The following is a 14,744-nucleotide window of genomic DNA, read 5'->3' as shown; positions in this document are numbered from 1 at the left end:
AATGGAGCGGAGGGATAATACACCACACACAACACCAAATGCACCAAAGATTGAAGAGTTTAATATGGACAATTGTCCTCAGATTCACTTTCCGAAGAAAAACGAAACACAAACAAAGGACCCATTTTTGGGCTTGTAGATCCTACGTTTTGGGAATCAGTGTTTTATAGAAATGTTCCCCTTTCCAACGTGTCACCAGTTTCATCACAGCTTTCATGAGACAACAGCAGATTGGAGTGGTTGTGACAATATTCATCTGGCAGAGAATAGGATGGAGAAAGAGAGAGTCGTTTCATCTCCTCATTCATCTCATCCAGGGGCGTCACAGGGGGGGGGGGGGGGGGGGGGGGGGGGGGGAGTGGGACTGAGTGACTAGGGCCCAAGGTGGAGGGCATTCATTATTTTATGCTTTAATTATTGAAAAATACCAGATATACAAGCTTGCAGCTTGTATATGTGTAAATGGTGTGCAAATCTTTGAGTGGATATATGTATTTTTTTAGCGAACAATTGTAACTCAAATGTTGCTTTCTCGGGGTCCCTGGAACGAAATCTTTTGAGATGGGGGGTCCGTGGCCAAATACATGTCATTTTGGGGGTCCTTGCCATGAAAGGGTTTGAGCATCACCGACATAGAAACAAAGGTTTTTTCAAAAAACCTTAGAAGGATTTGATATTCAGACTTTTCACAATTTTTCAAAAATAGCAGATCTTGTATATCTGCTTTTTTTTCAATAGTTAAAGCCCTGTCTAAATGGGTTAAACCTCCTCCCCCCTATGAAGAACATTCATGGGGGGGCCCGCAGTGAATCCTTGTACCCAGGGCCCAGAATTTGGTGTGACGCCCCTGGTCTCATCTCCTCTCCTCTCTGCTTGGTTAAGCCCAGTCTAATTGAACAAACCCCCCCAATCTGTACGGCCCCTGCCTCTGATGGCTTCTCCTGTCCGCGTAATGAAGACACCATCCTGTAAAACAAAGACACCGGAATGTCTGCAGGGAAAATAGACAATACAGAGATATTTGTATGTAGCGTGTCTCAAATTCAAAAGCATAAGTAGCAGATCTACACGCTCAAAACATCACTTCGCGGAACGTTTTGAGACGCATTTATCCGGACTTGCAGATCTGTTACTTGTGATGCCTTTGTGTGACGTTGTGGTGCAGTGGTTTTCAACCCTTTTCATATTTGAACCACAGTCCATCATTTGATGACATTTACCAAAACTTAAGAATATTCATTTTATATATTTCATCTCAGAACAACACACAATACTTAGATTTACCGTACCATTTATTGCAATGTTATTAGTACCATTATGCAATGATATTGCGTTCAGTTTGGCGGTGTAGCTCTGTTGTGATGATACAGATTATCTGCTGGAACATGACACTTAATCTGATATCACAAACACCCCCAGAGCAATAATCTATTACACACATAACATGCACAAACATGGAACCACAGTGCAGTTCACACAACGCTAATCATAGGAACACGGTCTGATCCATAATAACAAAATAGTGTTATTATTAAAACAGTGGTGGAAAAAGTACTCACATATTTTACTTAAGTAAAAGTATCACTACTGCAATATAGAATTACTCTGTTACAAGTAAAAGTCTGGAATTCAAAATGTACTTGAGTAAAAGTATGAAAGTATTGGCATCAAATTGTACTTAAAGTACTAAAAGTAAAAGTATAAAAGGTTTGAAAATAGCCAAGGTATAAAATAGGGCTAAAGTGGTTCATGTATGTTTTATAATATTAGAATGTATATCTGCAAAGTAACTAGTAACTAAAGTTTTCAAATAAATGTAGCGGAGTAAAAGTACAATATTTGGATGTGAGATGTAGTGGAGTAGAAGTAAAAGTATTGGAAATACTCAAGTAAAGTACAAATACTTCAAAAGTGTACTTAAGTACATTACTTAAGTAAATTAACTTAGTTGCTTTACACCAATGATACCATGCTGATATCAACTTGTAACTGCCTTCACAGGGAGGAGGCCGGGGAGGTGGAGTGGAGGGAATGTTTAAACACTGACAGCGGTCCGGCCAGTGTGGCAGCCAACACTAGACTGAGCAGAGAAGTGAGACTGCTTAAATGCACCACCAGGGATGCACTGTGGGTAGAGGGGGCGTATAATAGTAGCTTGGAGCAGATGAGAATGAACGTGAAGTGACAGAAAGCGCTTGTGGGTGTTTGATGAATTAACTTGTTAATCGAATGAACGGAGAGTCCTGGGAGCAGTGGCGTCAGTTCAGAAAAAGGTAAGGTATGGCAACATGACTGGTCGCGCGCGTGCAAGGACACCAGTCATGTTGCCATACCTTAGCAACAGGCATGATACATTTATTTTAAGAAGTACATTCTATTTTTTTCCCCAAAGATTTCTATGGTTTCTTGGCCTGGAACAGTTGTTCAAGTGTGGCTAAACTTGGCGTAAACGTGCCACAATTAACAATAATGAATTGCACCTGCGTAGCTGACCTGCGGAACCTGGGAATATACTATTCTGTCAAGATGGGGAGATACAAGTGTGGAGAATATAATTATAATACCTTGTTAAAGCGACCATTTTGTTACATTTTGCATTTGTAAGTTATTTTACTGTAATTTAACAACATAATAACCAGCACAGATTGACAAAGACATATTCATGATAACATAATAACCAGCACAGATAGACAAAGAGATATTCATGGATTTAGATTTAAAAGTAACTTTTATTTTCCCCTCTGGACCCAGGGTATGGCAGCTGCATACCCCTGCCATACCCAATTGACGCCCCTGCCTGGGAGATGGCAACAACCTCACATTCTTCCTTCCGTAGCCTATGTATATAAAAGAACTTCCGCAGGCTCAATTTTCTTTATCAAAGAAAGCAACACAACAAGCGAAAAGTAGAAATATGGACCTTCGACAGCAGCGCTAACATAGCATGAGGGATTAGATGATGGCGCGTCTGCCGGTCTGCGCGCATCCGCTAGCGAGCAGCGCATGCAGCGCGCCGTGAATAATGATAACTTTATGGACGGTAATGGAGAGGAGGCAGGGAGGCAGGCCACCATGAAATTACAGTACAGTCAGGACCTGCCGGGCACACACACACGCACACACACACATGCACGCACACACACACACACACACACACACACACACACACACACACACACACACACACACACACACACACACACACACACACACACACACACACACACACACACACACACACGTGCACATGCACATGCACACACACACACATTTCCCACGTGGCTGTGTGTGTGCATTCCGCATGATTATGTGAGTTGCATGACCTGCTCATACAGTTGATACGCACGGATGTCCGCAGGCCCTCTAGAATATTGTGAACGTGCAATACTCTACCAGAGGTGGGAAAAAATACTCACATGTTATACCCTTGTATGCCCATATATGGAGTTCACTGATGTCATCAATATTAAGCCCATATCTAACAGGACTTCATATGGGAATGCCCATATATGGAGGCCACATCGGCCACATACCACACTAACAGAATCCATATATGGCCAAGATAGCCCATATCTGTGCGGCTGGATCTACGGATAGGGATCTCCATGTATGGGCATAAAAGGGATTGTATGTACAGTATGATGTCAGATGTCATAGACATCATAGGACTTTCACATAATTATAAAATAACCGAGTAAGCATGTTTGGGGTCTCACAGCATCTCCATATACAGTACATGGATCTCCATATATGGGTACCAGGGGTCTCCATATATGGGTAACTGGTCTGATATACATCACTGGCCAGATGGCCAAGACATGGAGCGACCTCACCCTTTAGGGCGAGGTCGCTTGTCGCCCTGAGGCGTCTTACAAGTATTATAGTTTATAGCTGCAAACTTGAGTCAGTTCTGGACCCGGTTACCCAGTCCAACACTGATATAAAGTATTTGACATTGAAGTGATATTTGTTATATAACGCAACAGAAAAAAGCAGAGAATGAAGGCTGAGGGAATGTCTTGGCGTCTGAGGTCTTCAGAGAATAACAGGAATGGACCCAAATAATTGACACCAGACACAGAGGAACTAGGACAGAACTCCATGTCTCACACATGTCCTTCAGTTGTCCAGGAGAAGGTCATTAGACTTTCTTGACCTGGAATTATTTTATACCTTTAACTATTGAAAAATAGCAGACATACAAGCTCGCAGCGCGGCACCGAGTGCTGCGCTGCAAGCTTGTAGATCTGCATTTTTAGGGCCCGAGCACACACAGTGTGTGAGGACCCTATTGTATTTGCAAAGATTATTATTCCGCCGAATGAATCGCGTTTTTGAGCCGCAAAACGTACTCCAAAAGTTGCGCAACTTTGCACACACATCACAAGTGGCGAAAAATTTCGTATTTAAAAAAAAACAAAAGGGGGCGTGGCCTAATGGCTCAATAGCGCCCCCTACAAAACTTCGTGCCTCAAGCCCCACCATACGGTTTCACCTACATGTACGAAAATCGGTACACGCCTGTATCATGTCAGGACTCACAAAAAAGTCTCTTGGCGCCATGTCCGAAACCAAACAGGAAGTCAGCCATTTTGACTAATTAGTGGCGTTTTGGTGCATTTTTGGCCGTTTTCACAGGTCGCACTTTAACGAACTCCTCCTAGGGAGTTAATCGGCTCAACTTCAAGTTCGCTCGGCATACTCAAGACACCTTAACGATGAAAAGTTGTGCGAATCGTGAGTTTTCATAAAACGGCGTGCCCGTGGCGAAGCATCAAACTTCCTTCGCCAAACAGGAAGTGCCCTTCGCCAAACAGGAAGTGCATCTATAAATCATGAACCGTTTGTCGTACAGACTCGTGGCTGGTGTCATATGACTTGATTAAGAGTCCTTAACCATATTTGGCAATTCCTTCACCAAACAGGAAGTGCCCTTCGCCAAACAGGAAGTGCCTCTTTAAATCATGAACCGTTTGTCGTAGAGACTCGTGGCTGGTGTCATATGACTTGATTAAGAGTCCTTAAGCATATTTGGCACTTCCTTCGCCAAACAGGAAGTGCCCTTCGCCAAACAGGAAGTGCCTCTATAAATCTTAAACCGTTTGTCGTACAGACTCGTGGCTGGTGTCATATGACTTGATTAAGAGTCCTTAACCATATTTGGCACTTCCTTCGCCAAACAGGAAGTGCCCTTCGCCAAACAGGAAGTGCCTCTATAAATCATGAACCGTTCGCCGTACAGACTCGTGGCTGGTGTCATGTGACTTGGTTAAGAGCCCTTTACCATATTTGGCACTTCCTTTGCCAAACAGGAAGTGCCCTTCGACAAACAGGAAGTGCCTCTTTATCTCATGAACCGTTTGTCGTACAGACACATGGGTGGCATCATATGACTTGATTAAGAGTCATTAACCTTAATCGGCACTTCCTTCGCCAAACAGGAAGTGCCCTTCGCCAAACAGGAAGTGCCTCTTTATCTCATGAACCGTTTGTCGTACAGACGTGTGGGTGGCGTCATATGGCTTGATTAAGAGTCCTTCAGCTTAATTGGTTGAACTAGCCCCGCCCCCTCTTCTGATTGCCTGCTTTCCCTTGTGATGTGGGTAGAGCTGCGAGGGCCCGGTCATCGCTGCTTGCAGCTTTAATTTCTTTTTAAATCTTGAAAATGTGTGCAAATATTATTTTGAAAATATTATTTTCGAAGCAAACCTTTGTAACTCAAATCTCTGCTGCTGGGGGTCCCTGGAACAACGTCCTTGACATGATTAAATCGATCATTTCGATTAACCCACCTGTGTTGTAATTTACAATTTAGGCATTTAGCAGACGCTCTTAATCCAGAGCGACTTACAATAAGCAGGGTAATACATCAATACATCAACATCAATACATCAAATGCATAGAAATATCAATCTAGAAAAAATAACGTAGGTAGACCAAACACCTAATCAGTAAAAAACGTTATAAACACCCCCCTACAGTAAGTGCTATGGGTTTAGGAGGAGTCTGAAGAGGTGAGTCTTCAGGCCACGGTGGAAGCTAGGGAGTGAGTCTGTAGTTCTAATGGAAGCTACAGAGTGAGTCTGTAGTTCTAAGTCCGACAGGGAGTTTATTCCACAGTTTGGGGGCCAGGAGGGTGAGTGGATTTTTGTCCTGGGGTTTTTAGTGAGGGTTCTGTCAGCATCCCTGTGTTGGCTGATCTGAGTGCACGGGTGGGGTTGTAGGGGTTGATCAGGTTTTGGAGGTATGGTACCTTTGGCTGCTTTGAAGAACAGCATCAGTGTTTTATATTTAGTGCGGGCCGCAACCGGAAGCCACTGTACTGTACTGCACTGTACTGTACTGCACTGCACTGCACTGCACTGCACTGCACTGCACTGCACTGCACTCAGTGCACTGTACTGTACTGCACTGCACTGCACTGCACTGCACTGCACTGCACTGTTAGCCATAAATCATAACTCTTGTAGAGGTCCCTTATATTGGGACTTTTACTCTCTACAAGAGTTATAAAGGGGAGTCAGAACGCTCTTGCTGGTTGAGCCCTAATGTCCATTTTCGGCTCAAAACATGTACAAATCAATAAGGTGCTCACCGCATCGTCAAAACAGTTTTCTATCTACCGATGGGCCCACTCGTCGGTATGTGTTAGTCCACATGTTTCCAATAAATTAATGTTTACTCAAACTTCTCAGAGTCTCATCGATTTCCTTGTTGTTGGGTAAAAATGGCCGAACATATCACGTGACGTTGATCGCCGTTGCCATTCGCTCATAGTAGGACATGACGTTTTTGTATGCGGAAGTATTCCTACGTTCTGTAGTTCTGAAGGCGGTAGCATTCCGACGAGGAAATGCGAGTCTCGGAGAAGTTTGAGTAAACATTAATTTATTGGAAACATATGGACTATCACATGCTGACGAGTGGGCCCATCGGTAGATAGAAAACTGTTTAGACGATGCGGTGAGCACCTTATTGATTTGTTTTGAGCCGAAAATGGACGTTAGGGCTCAACCAGCAAGAGCGTTCTGACTCCCCTTTATAACTCTTGTAGAGAGTAAACCTCCCAATATAAGCAACCTCTACAAGAGTTATGATTTATGGCTACTGTACTGTACTGTACTGTACTGTACTGTACTGTACTGTACTGTACTGTACTGTGCCAAGAAATGCATCCCATTCAGTGACCCTGGCGATAATATGCACAGGATCACTGGACATATAATCAAGCCTTCAAACCCAGCCTCAGTCTGTTAATAACTCTTAACTTTTTTGCTCTACAAATCCTTCTTTCTTAGCCATGAATTAATGATCCCTCAAGGTCAGTCCTGACAGGTTAATGCTATGCGCGTGGGGACCGCGAGTCCCCGCGCGCAGAGTAAGACGCACACACATGTCGCCAGCATGCGCGTGCCCACACGCACGCACGCACGCACGCACGCACGCACACACACACACACACACACACACACACACACACACACACACACACACACTCATTAGTGGAGGAAAGAAGACAAGAGGTGTAAGGCAGCTTCAAGGTAACATTCAGGTAATTAGGACACAGCCACTGTCAGCATAGCTTTACAATGATTGATGAACCAGAGAGAGAGAGAGAGAGAGAGAGAGAGAGAGAGAGAGAGAGAGAGAGAGAGAGAGAGAGAGAGAGAGAGAGAGAGAGAGAGAGAGAGAGAGAGAGAGAGATAGCAGTGGTGTAAAGTAACTAAGTACATTTACGTAAGTACTGTACTTAAAGGGGGCCTGTCACCTAAAGGGTCACTTTAAGAATCATCTTAAAAAACAAGTTAATATTTTTATGATGTCATTGTGGGGATGCGCAATTATAAGCCAATCAAATTAGTTGTCTGTATAGCCTGACTGTATGATTACTTACTGTACTGGTCAGCTGTTGTTGGGTAGATTACACTGAGACAGTTTCAGACTGTTTCAGGATCCACACTGGAGAGAGACCACATGACCTACTGTATCATACCATTATATTTTCGGGGCATGACAGCGGACCTTTAAGTACAGTTTTGAGGTATTTGTACTTCACTTGAGTACTTCCAATTTCCAATACTTTCACTACTACACTACATCTCGGATCCAAATATTGTACTTTTACTCCATTACAATTATTTGAACACTTTAGTTACCAGTTACTTTGCATACATACATTATAATATTATAAAACATACATTAACAACTTTGGCCCTATTTTATACCTAGGCTGTTTGAAAATAGCCGATCTACAAGCTCGAGTTTGTAGATCTGCTATTTTCAAACATTTAGTACTTTTACTTTTGGTATTTTAAGTACATGTTGATGCCAACACTTTCGTACTTTTACTCAAGTACATTTTGAATTCCGGACTTTTACTTGTAAACAAAGTATTTCTATTCTGTAGTATTGATACTTTTGCTTGAGCAAAATATGCGAGTACTTTTTCCACCACAGAGAGAGAGAGAGAGAGAGAGAGAGAGAGAGAGAGGGAGAGGGAGAGGTAGAGTGAGCTGTACAGTGGTTAGCGGTTAGATAGCATGTGAATGTGCTGTTGAATTAAACATGAATTCCTTCATTAGAACAGACAAAAGGACACGCCGCCTCGTACAGTGCGGCAGACACTCAGGTGTGCGTACACACGTGCACGCATGCACACATGCACGCTCACACGCACACACAGACATGTTCCTCTTCCTTTTTGCTGTCAGACACTCTTGAGATTTTTTAACCTGTGGGGATTGATCGTGAGTGTGTGTGTGTGTGTGTGTGTGTGTGTGTGTGTGTGTGTGTGTGTGTGCGTGTGCGTGTGCGTGTGCGTGTGCGTGTGCGTGTGCGTGTGCGTGCGTGCGTGCGTGCGTGCGTGCGTGCGTGCGTGCGTGCGTGCGTGCGTGCGTGCGTGCATGCTCACACATTACCTTTCAGAAGAAAATGAACATCTGTTCTCAAGAAGCGGTCTCTATTCGACAGGTTCACAACCTGTAGCTTCATTTCTGAAAGTCATTAAATGGATCACTGCATGGCCAATAAGCCAATAAGTATGCCTTAAAATACATTATAATTGCCATCGATAACTAATTAGAAACACTGTAATTAAATAATATGAATTATTTTATAAATAAATAGTTAAATTATTACTCTAGGGGAGACAACACCTGCGAGTTGACGACGTCATTTGACCACGTGTGGTCCAATGTGGAGGTTATTAGCTGAATAAAAAAATTAAAAATGACATTTTTAGCAGTGCTAAAAAAACTATCTGATGTAATGCCGACTTTGGCCACCAGGTTTAACTGATGTAATGCCTTCTTTCTCCACCAGGGGACCATCAGATCGTGCAGCTCTACCTCAAGTCCAAGGAGACGGGTCTGGCGTTCGCCAACACCAGCTTCGTCTTCTACAACTGCAGCGTCCACAAGTCGTACGTCTACCATCCTTCCTCATTATTGTTAGGATCAATGTTTCTATTAAATTACATGAACATAAATGCATCTTTGATGAGCAAATGAAACCTTGCACATCACTGATCGTGTCTGTCAGTCGGATAGGCGGTTCAGACAAGCCCCCAGAACCACGGTAGAGCATTGAAGCAGCCATTAGCCTAGTGGTCAAACCTGGAACTGCAGTTAAACCGAGTTAAACGCTACTGCGCGTGCGTATGCTAACTGCTAAGGCTAATGTTTACCCTAGTGCGCCTGCTCAGTGCCTCGGCCAATTACATTTTTGGCCTCTAAGTCTGGCCAACCAATCAGCGTGCAATATATAGATGCTTCCGGCAGTCTTCCGGGTGCTTCAAACGCCACTGAGCAACTTACATTGAAATGATAGCTGGGGGCGGGGCTGGTCCGCTCGCTATTATATATATACTCTATGGGTTCAGAGCCGCCCAATCCCATCCCACTGATACGCTGTACTGTACGTTTTACAGTAAGCTACGTTAAACTGTAGCTTACTGTACGAGGCACCCGCGGCTGAAGAGAAGCACCAATGCCTGAAATGCAACGGGGTATCACGTGACCGGGAGGTCCGGTTTCCTATAGACAGCAGTGTTATGAGATTCACAAAAGTGCATTTTTCTCCTAATCTAACTTTTAAATCACGTTCACGTTTAAAACGCAGCCTTCTCTACCGGCCGTTACAAAAGCACTGATGCCCGCGATTGTTATTTTTCAGTTTTTCTGAAAACAGGACATACTTGGATCTACTCGTAATTGCCTATACTATAAGACTATAAGCCATGGCTTTTTTGCCATGTTTTGAACCCTGCGGCTTATACAATGGTGCGGCTTATATAAAGATTTTTACAGCTAACTGCCAGTTAGTTAGTTTTACAATGGTCTTTAACAAGGATTTATATATAGATGTATAGAGCTAACGGCCACCAGGGGCGCTATAGCGGGAAGCAAACATTTTGCTGGTGCGGCTTATATTCAGGTGCGGCTTATAGTCCAGCAATTACGGTACTCAGATTACTTTTACTCCGAACCTCCGAAATAGGGTAAAATCAATTAATTTTGGGGCACAATGGGAAAATCAATGTGTTTAGTAATAAGGATATGTGTATTTCTCCATCCTCCAGGTGCTTGTCTTGCGTCAGCAGTCCCTACCAGTGTCACTGGTGTAAGTACAGACACGACTGCACCCACGACCCCCGAACCTGCTCCTTCCAGGAGGGACGAGTTAAGAAGCCCGAGGTAAGATCTTCTGTCCCACACATACAGGCACCCTTAGGTCATCTGTCCCACACAGGCACCCTTACCACTCCATTTTATTACCATGTTTATCTGTTTAGTCCCATGCACCGCTTGGACCCGCCGGGTATGTGGGTGTTCCACATGTGAATAGACTGGATTGCGTCCCACCTTCTTGTCACCAGTGGTGGGAAAAGTACTCAAATATTTTACTTAAATGACAACTTCACCAATTTCCAACCTATCTTCATACAATTGGTCCTCACTAATATTCATGATGAAATAGCATTTCTTTTTCTACTCGGCCTGTGTCTCAGAGAAGAGCTGTGGGCAGGTCACAAACCCATCATCTTGTGACAGCATCGATGGGGAATCCAAGCTAATAGAAAATGCAGGCTTTCTATTCCTGAAAAGTTGCAATGTTAAAGTGGAAGCTATTGTTCTCGCAATTATAAAAGAATCTAAATATCTTTTCATAAATATTGTTTAAAGAAACAAATCTGTCAAACGATGATGTACAAGATCTCCTAAGAGACTTGGAAAGAGTATAAAAAAGGTGCTATTTTATTATGAACAATAGTGAGGACCTATTATATGAAGATAGGTTGAAAAGTGGCAAAATCGTCCTTTAATAAACGTATCAATATTGTAATATAGAAATGCAAGTAAAAGTCTGGAATTCAAAATGTACTTGAGTAAAAGTACAAAAGTATTGGCATCAAAATGTACTTGGCGTGGTGGGGAGTGATTGAGTGATTGAGTGATTGATTGATTGATTGATTGATTGATTGATTGATTGATTGATTGATTGATCGATTGATTGATTGACTGATTGATTGATTGCTTTCATAGGAAAAGTTACAGTGTCATGACAGAACAATCTACTGGTGCTGGTTTAGATCAACTAAAATGATCGACACCTCGAAAAACACAATGCAAAATGAAAGGTATTTACAATAGAAAGGTCAGGGCGATGTAAAGATAGGCGATGTTTTCTTTGACCGGTTTCGAGTGGCAGCCTCCTCTAAGTGGCTTTTCAGAGCTGTTTTAAAGGAAGGCGTGGATTTACACTCCTTTAAGGCCTTCGGTAGGGTTTGGGGTTCCTTCCTAATCCCTCTGGCTCTGCTCAGAGCGGAGTATACGTGCGTCGTGCGGGGCTTGTGCCCCAGTGCACCGTCCTCTACCTGGCCTGGCCGGTCCCTGGAGAATAATTCCTGTACACCCAGGGGCGTCACAAGGGGGGGAAAGTGGGACTGAGTTACTAGGGCCCAAGCTGGAGGGGCCTTAATTATGTTATACTTTAGCTATTGAAAAATAGCAGATATACAAGCTCACAGCGCGGCACCGAGTGCCGCGCTGCGAGCTTGTAGATCTGCTATTTTTGAAAAGTTGTGAAAATGTGTGCAAATCTTTGAATATATGTATTGTTTTAAGCGAACATTTGTAACTCAGATTTTGCTCCTGGGGGGTCCCTGGAACTAAATATTTTGAGATGGGGGGTCCGTGGCCAAATACATATCATTTTGGGGGTCCTTGACATGTAAAAGTTTCAGCACCACTGACATAAAAACATAGTTAAAAAAAAATAAAAAAAATAGAAGGATTTGACTTGCAAAAATGTTCATGGTTTAAAAATAAAAATAGCAGATCTACAAGCTCACAGCGCGGCAATCGGTGCCGCGCTGTGAGCTTGTATATCTGCTATTTTTCAACAGTTAAAGCACAAAATAACGTGTAATAATGCATTCATGGGGGGCCCGCAGTGCAGTGAATCCTTGTACCCAGGGCCCAGAATTTGGTGCGACACCCTTGCTTACACCAAAGCGGTGGTGATCAGAAAGCCCCGGTCAGGATAATGCTCTGTGCAGTGGAAGGATTTCACCGGCCTCTGTTATCTTAGGGTTTTACTGGACGTTCCCCAGAGGAAACATAGAGGCCATCGATGAAACTCCTCCATCCTCTACGGTCTCGTGCTCTCTGTTGTTGCTATGACAGCCTCTGCTCTGTGGTTCTCCTGGTGGCTCATAAACAAATATAAAACACTACACTATGTACGACGAATGGCTTCAGGATTCACCCCAAACTAGTTCCGGTTCAGAGGACAAACAAAGATGGAGGGTCGTTGTTATCATGCTTGTGCTATTTTAGTGAGTAAACATGCCATACTTGGCACCAAAAGTCTTTTTTCAAGTAAATGGACTGTAAAGATCAGAATATCCATTGTTTTCTATGGGACGGCGGCACTTTAGGTGTACGTGGACGTGCGATGGAAAATAATCGCGGACTTCACCCGTGCCACAGGGATAGCCGGACCGAAGGTGAGCCCACGCCAGCTTTACTGTATATACAGTATATTTCGCGCGACACCGTGGGGTCGGCACTTGATGAGTTAAATAGTGAAGATGATAGTTACATAAAATTGTTTATGATGCATATGTATTTTACTTTGTTATGGTCCAAAAGTACATCACGTCAGGAGATGCAGTCGGCCCTTTGGTGTTGTAATATTTTCTAACGTGGTCCCCTTTGAAAAAGGTTTGGACACCCCTGTAATAGACCTTGATGTGAACAAGGTTGAAAACCAGTGTTCTGTTGTGTAGCTTTTTGTGTCTCTCGTATCTTCCAGTGTGAGAACAGTAGTCTTGAGACGTTTGAATTTCCTGGGCTGTCAGAGGCACAGCCACTGCCTTGCCTCGATCCTCCCGAGAGACAGACTAATCTTCCTCCTGTCCTGGAGAACACGGAGGAGAGATGTTTGACCAGAGAAAAAGACAAACATCCATCACTGGGATGGCTTTCATGTAACGCCATTCTGTTGTATAGCTTGTATGAGACTGTTCTTGTAAAACCGCTAACATAACCGAGTATATAAAACCCTGCTTGAGAGGTACCTTCCATCTGGCAAACGCCGCGCGTTTCTTGGCGGCGCATTCAGGCACTTGACTGCACATCAAAGAGGAGGAGGAGGAGGAGAGCGGGCGGGCGAAATGAAGTCATTTCATCTCTCTGCTATCCCTATTCCCAGCGACAGCTTAGGCCGTGTGAGTTATCAGTCAGCGTTGGCAAGCGGGCCCGTTTCCCCCCTCAAAGCCAAGGCCCGCTGTAATTAGGCTTCTCTCGCTGCAAAAGGACAAGCTACTCTCTCTGGTCGGGGTGCATGTCTGTCTCATCCCCTCCTTCGCCTCTCCTCTCCTCTTGTGTGTGTGTACATGTGCGTACGTACGTGTGTGTGCGTTTGTGCACACACGCACGTGCCACTGCGCTGGCTGACAGTAGATTGCGTGGGGGAGGGAGGGTTTTTTATGAAGAGCCTGAGGTGCGCCGTGATGAAGATGACTTGTCCTCATCGTCAGACAAGCTGGGGGACGTCGTACCGCCGGGAAACCCGTTCCTTTGATGAGCAGTCCTCTCTCAGTCGTATAACTCTGTTCCATAGACTGTAAAAAATATGGACGGTGGGAACCCATTGGTTTCTATGCTGGGAAAATGAAGCTTTTTTTTGCCCTTGTGTGGGTGTCGCCATCGTTGTTTTAATGGTACCCAATTGGAATGCTATTGGCTGCCAACGGTCACATGCAACCGAAGGGATACATGGGACATTGTCTTGAGCTTGCCGAAAAGAATCATCACAAGCCTATGATCACAAGCCCCTCCTACAGCATACCATGCTTTAACATCAATTATAACATAAATTGGACCATATCTTCACAAAACTTTATCCTGGTGATTGAAAAAAGGCTCTAAACTAGCGACAGGAACCATAAAGTATATACGCCAATGTTTATTAAGGTAAGAAAATCAAATGTAAAAGTTTTGGGGAAATGAATGGAATCCTATGGAGAACATGTTGCTTTTGGTGCCAGAACAGCGCAACTAGTGGTCAATCGTAGGAACTTTTAGTTCCGTGTTTGCTTCATTTTAAATCAGGACAACTGGACTCCTGCTCTGTTCACCCCTGAGCCGCCAGTGGCGTCAGTTCAGCAAAAGCTAAGGTATGGCAACATGACACCAGTCATGTTGCCATACCTCAGCAACAGGCATGATGATGATGAT

General features: G+C 43.8%; 1 protein-coding gene across 1 annotated transcript in view; it reads left to right on the top strand.

Moving 5' to 3' along the window:
* The window catches only part of plxna4 (plexin A4), a gene marked incomplete at both ends in the record, with an annotated part of 474,146 nt that overhangs the window by 318,685 nt on the left and 140,717 nt on the right, over positions 1-14,744 (top strand). Inside the window, 2 exons of the mRNA XM_080753923.1 lie at positions 9,322-9,421; positions 10,580-10,694. Of these exons, the coding sequence (XP_080610049.1) occupies positions 9,322-9,421; positions 10,580-10,694 (215 nt within the window). The remainder of the gene's footprint in view (positions 1-9,321; positions 9,422-10,579; positions 10,695-14,744) is intronic.

Source organism: Nannobrachium achirus (assembly GCF_963921795.1).
Source record: "Nannobrachium achirus genome assembly, chromosome: 23".
NCBI lineage: Eukaryota > Metazoa > Chordata > Actinopteri > Myctophiformes > Myctophidae > Nannobrachium > Nannobrachium achirus.
Note: the sequence above shows the minus strand (reverse complement) of the source record. Positions and strands in the feature narration are given on the sequence as shown.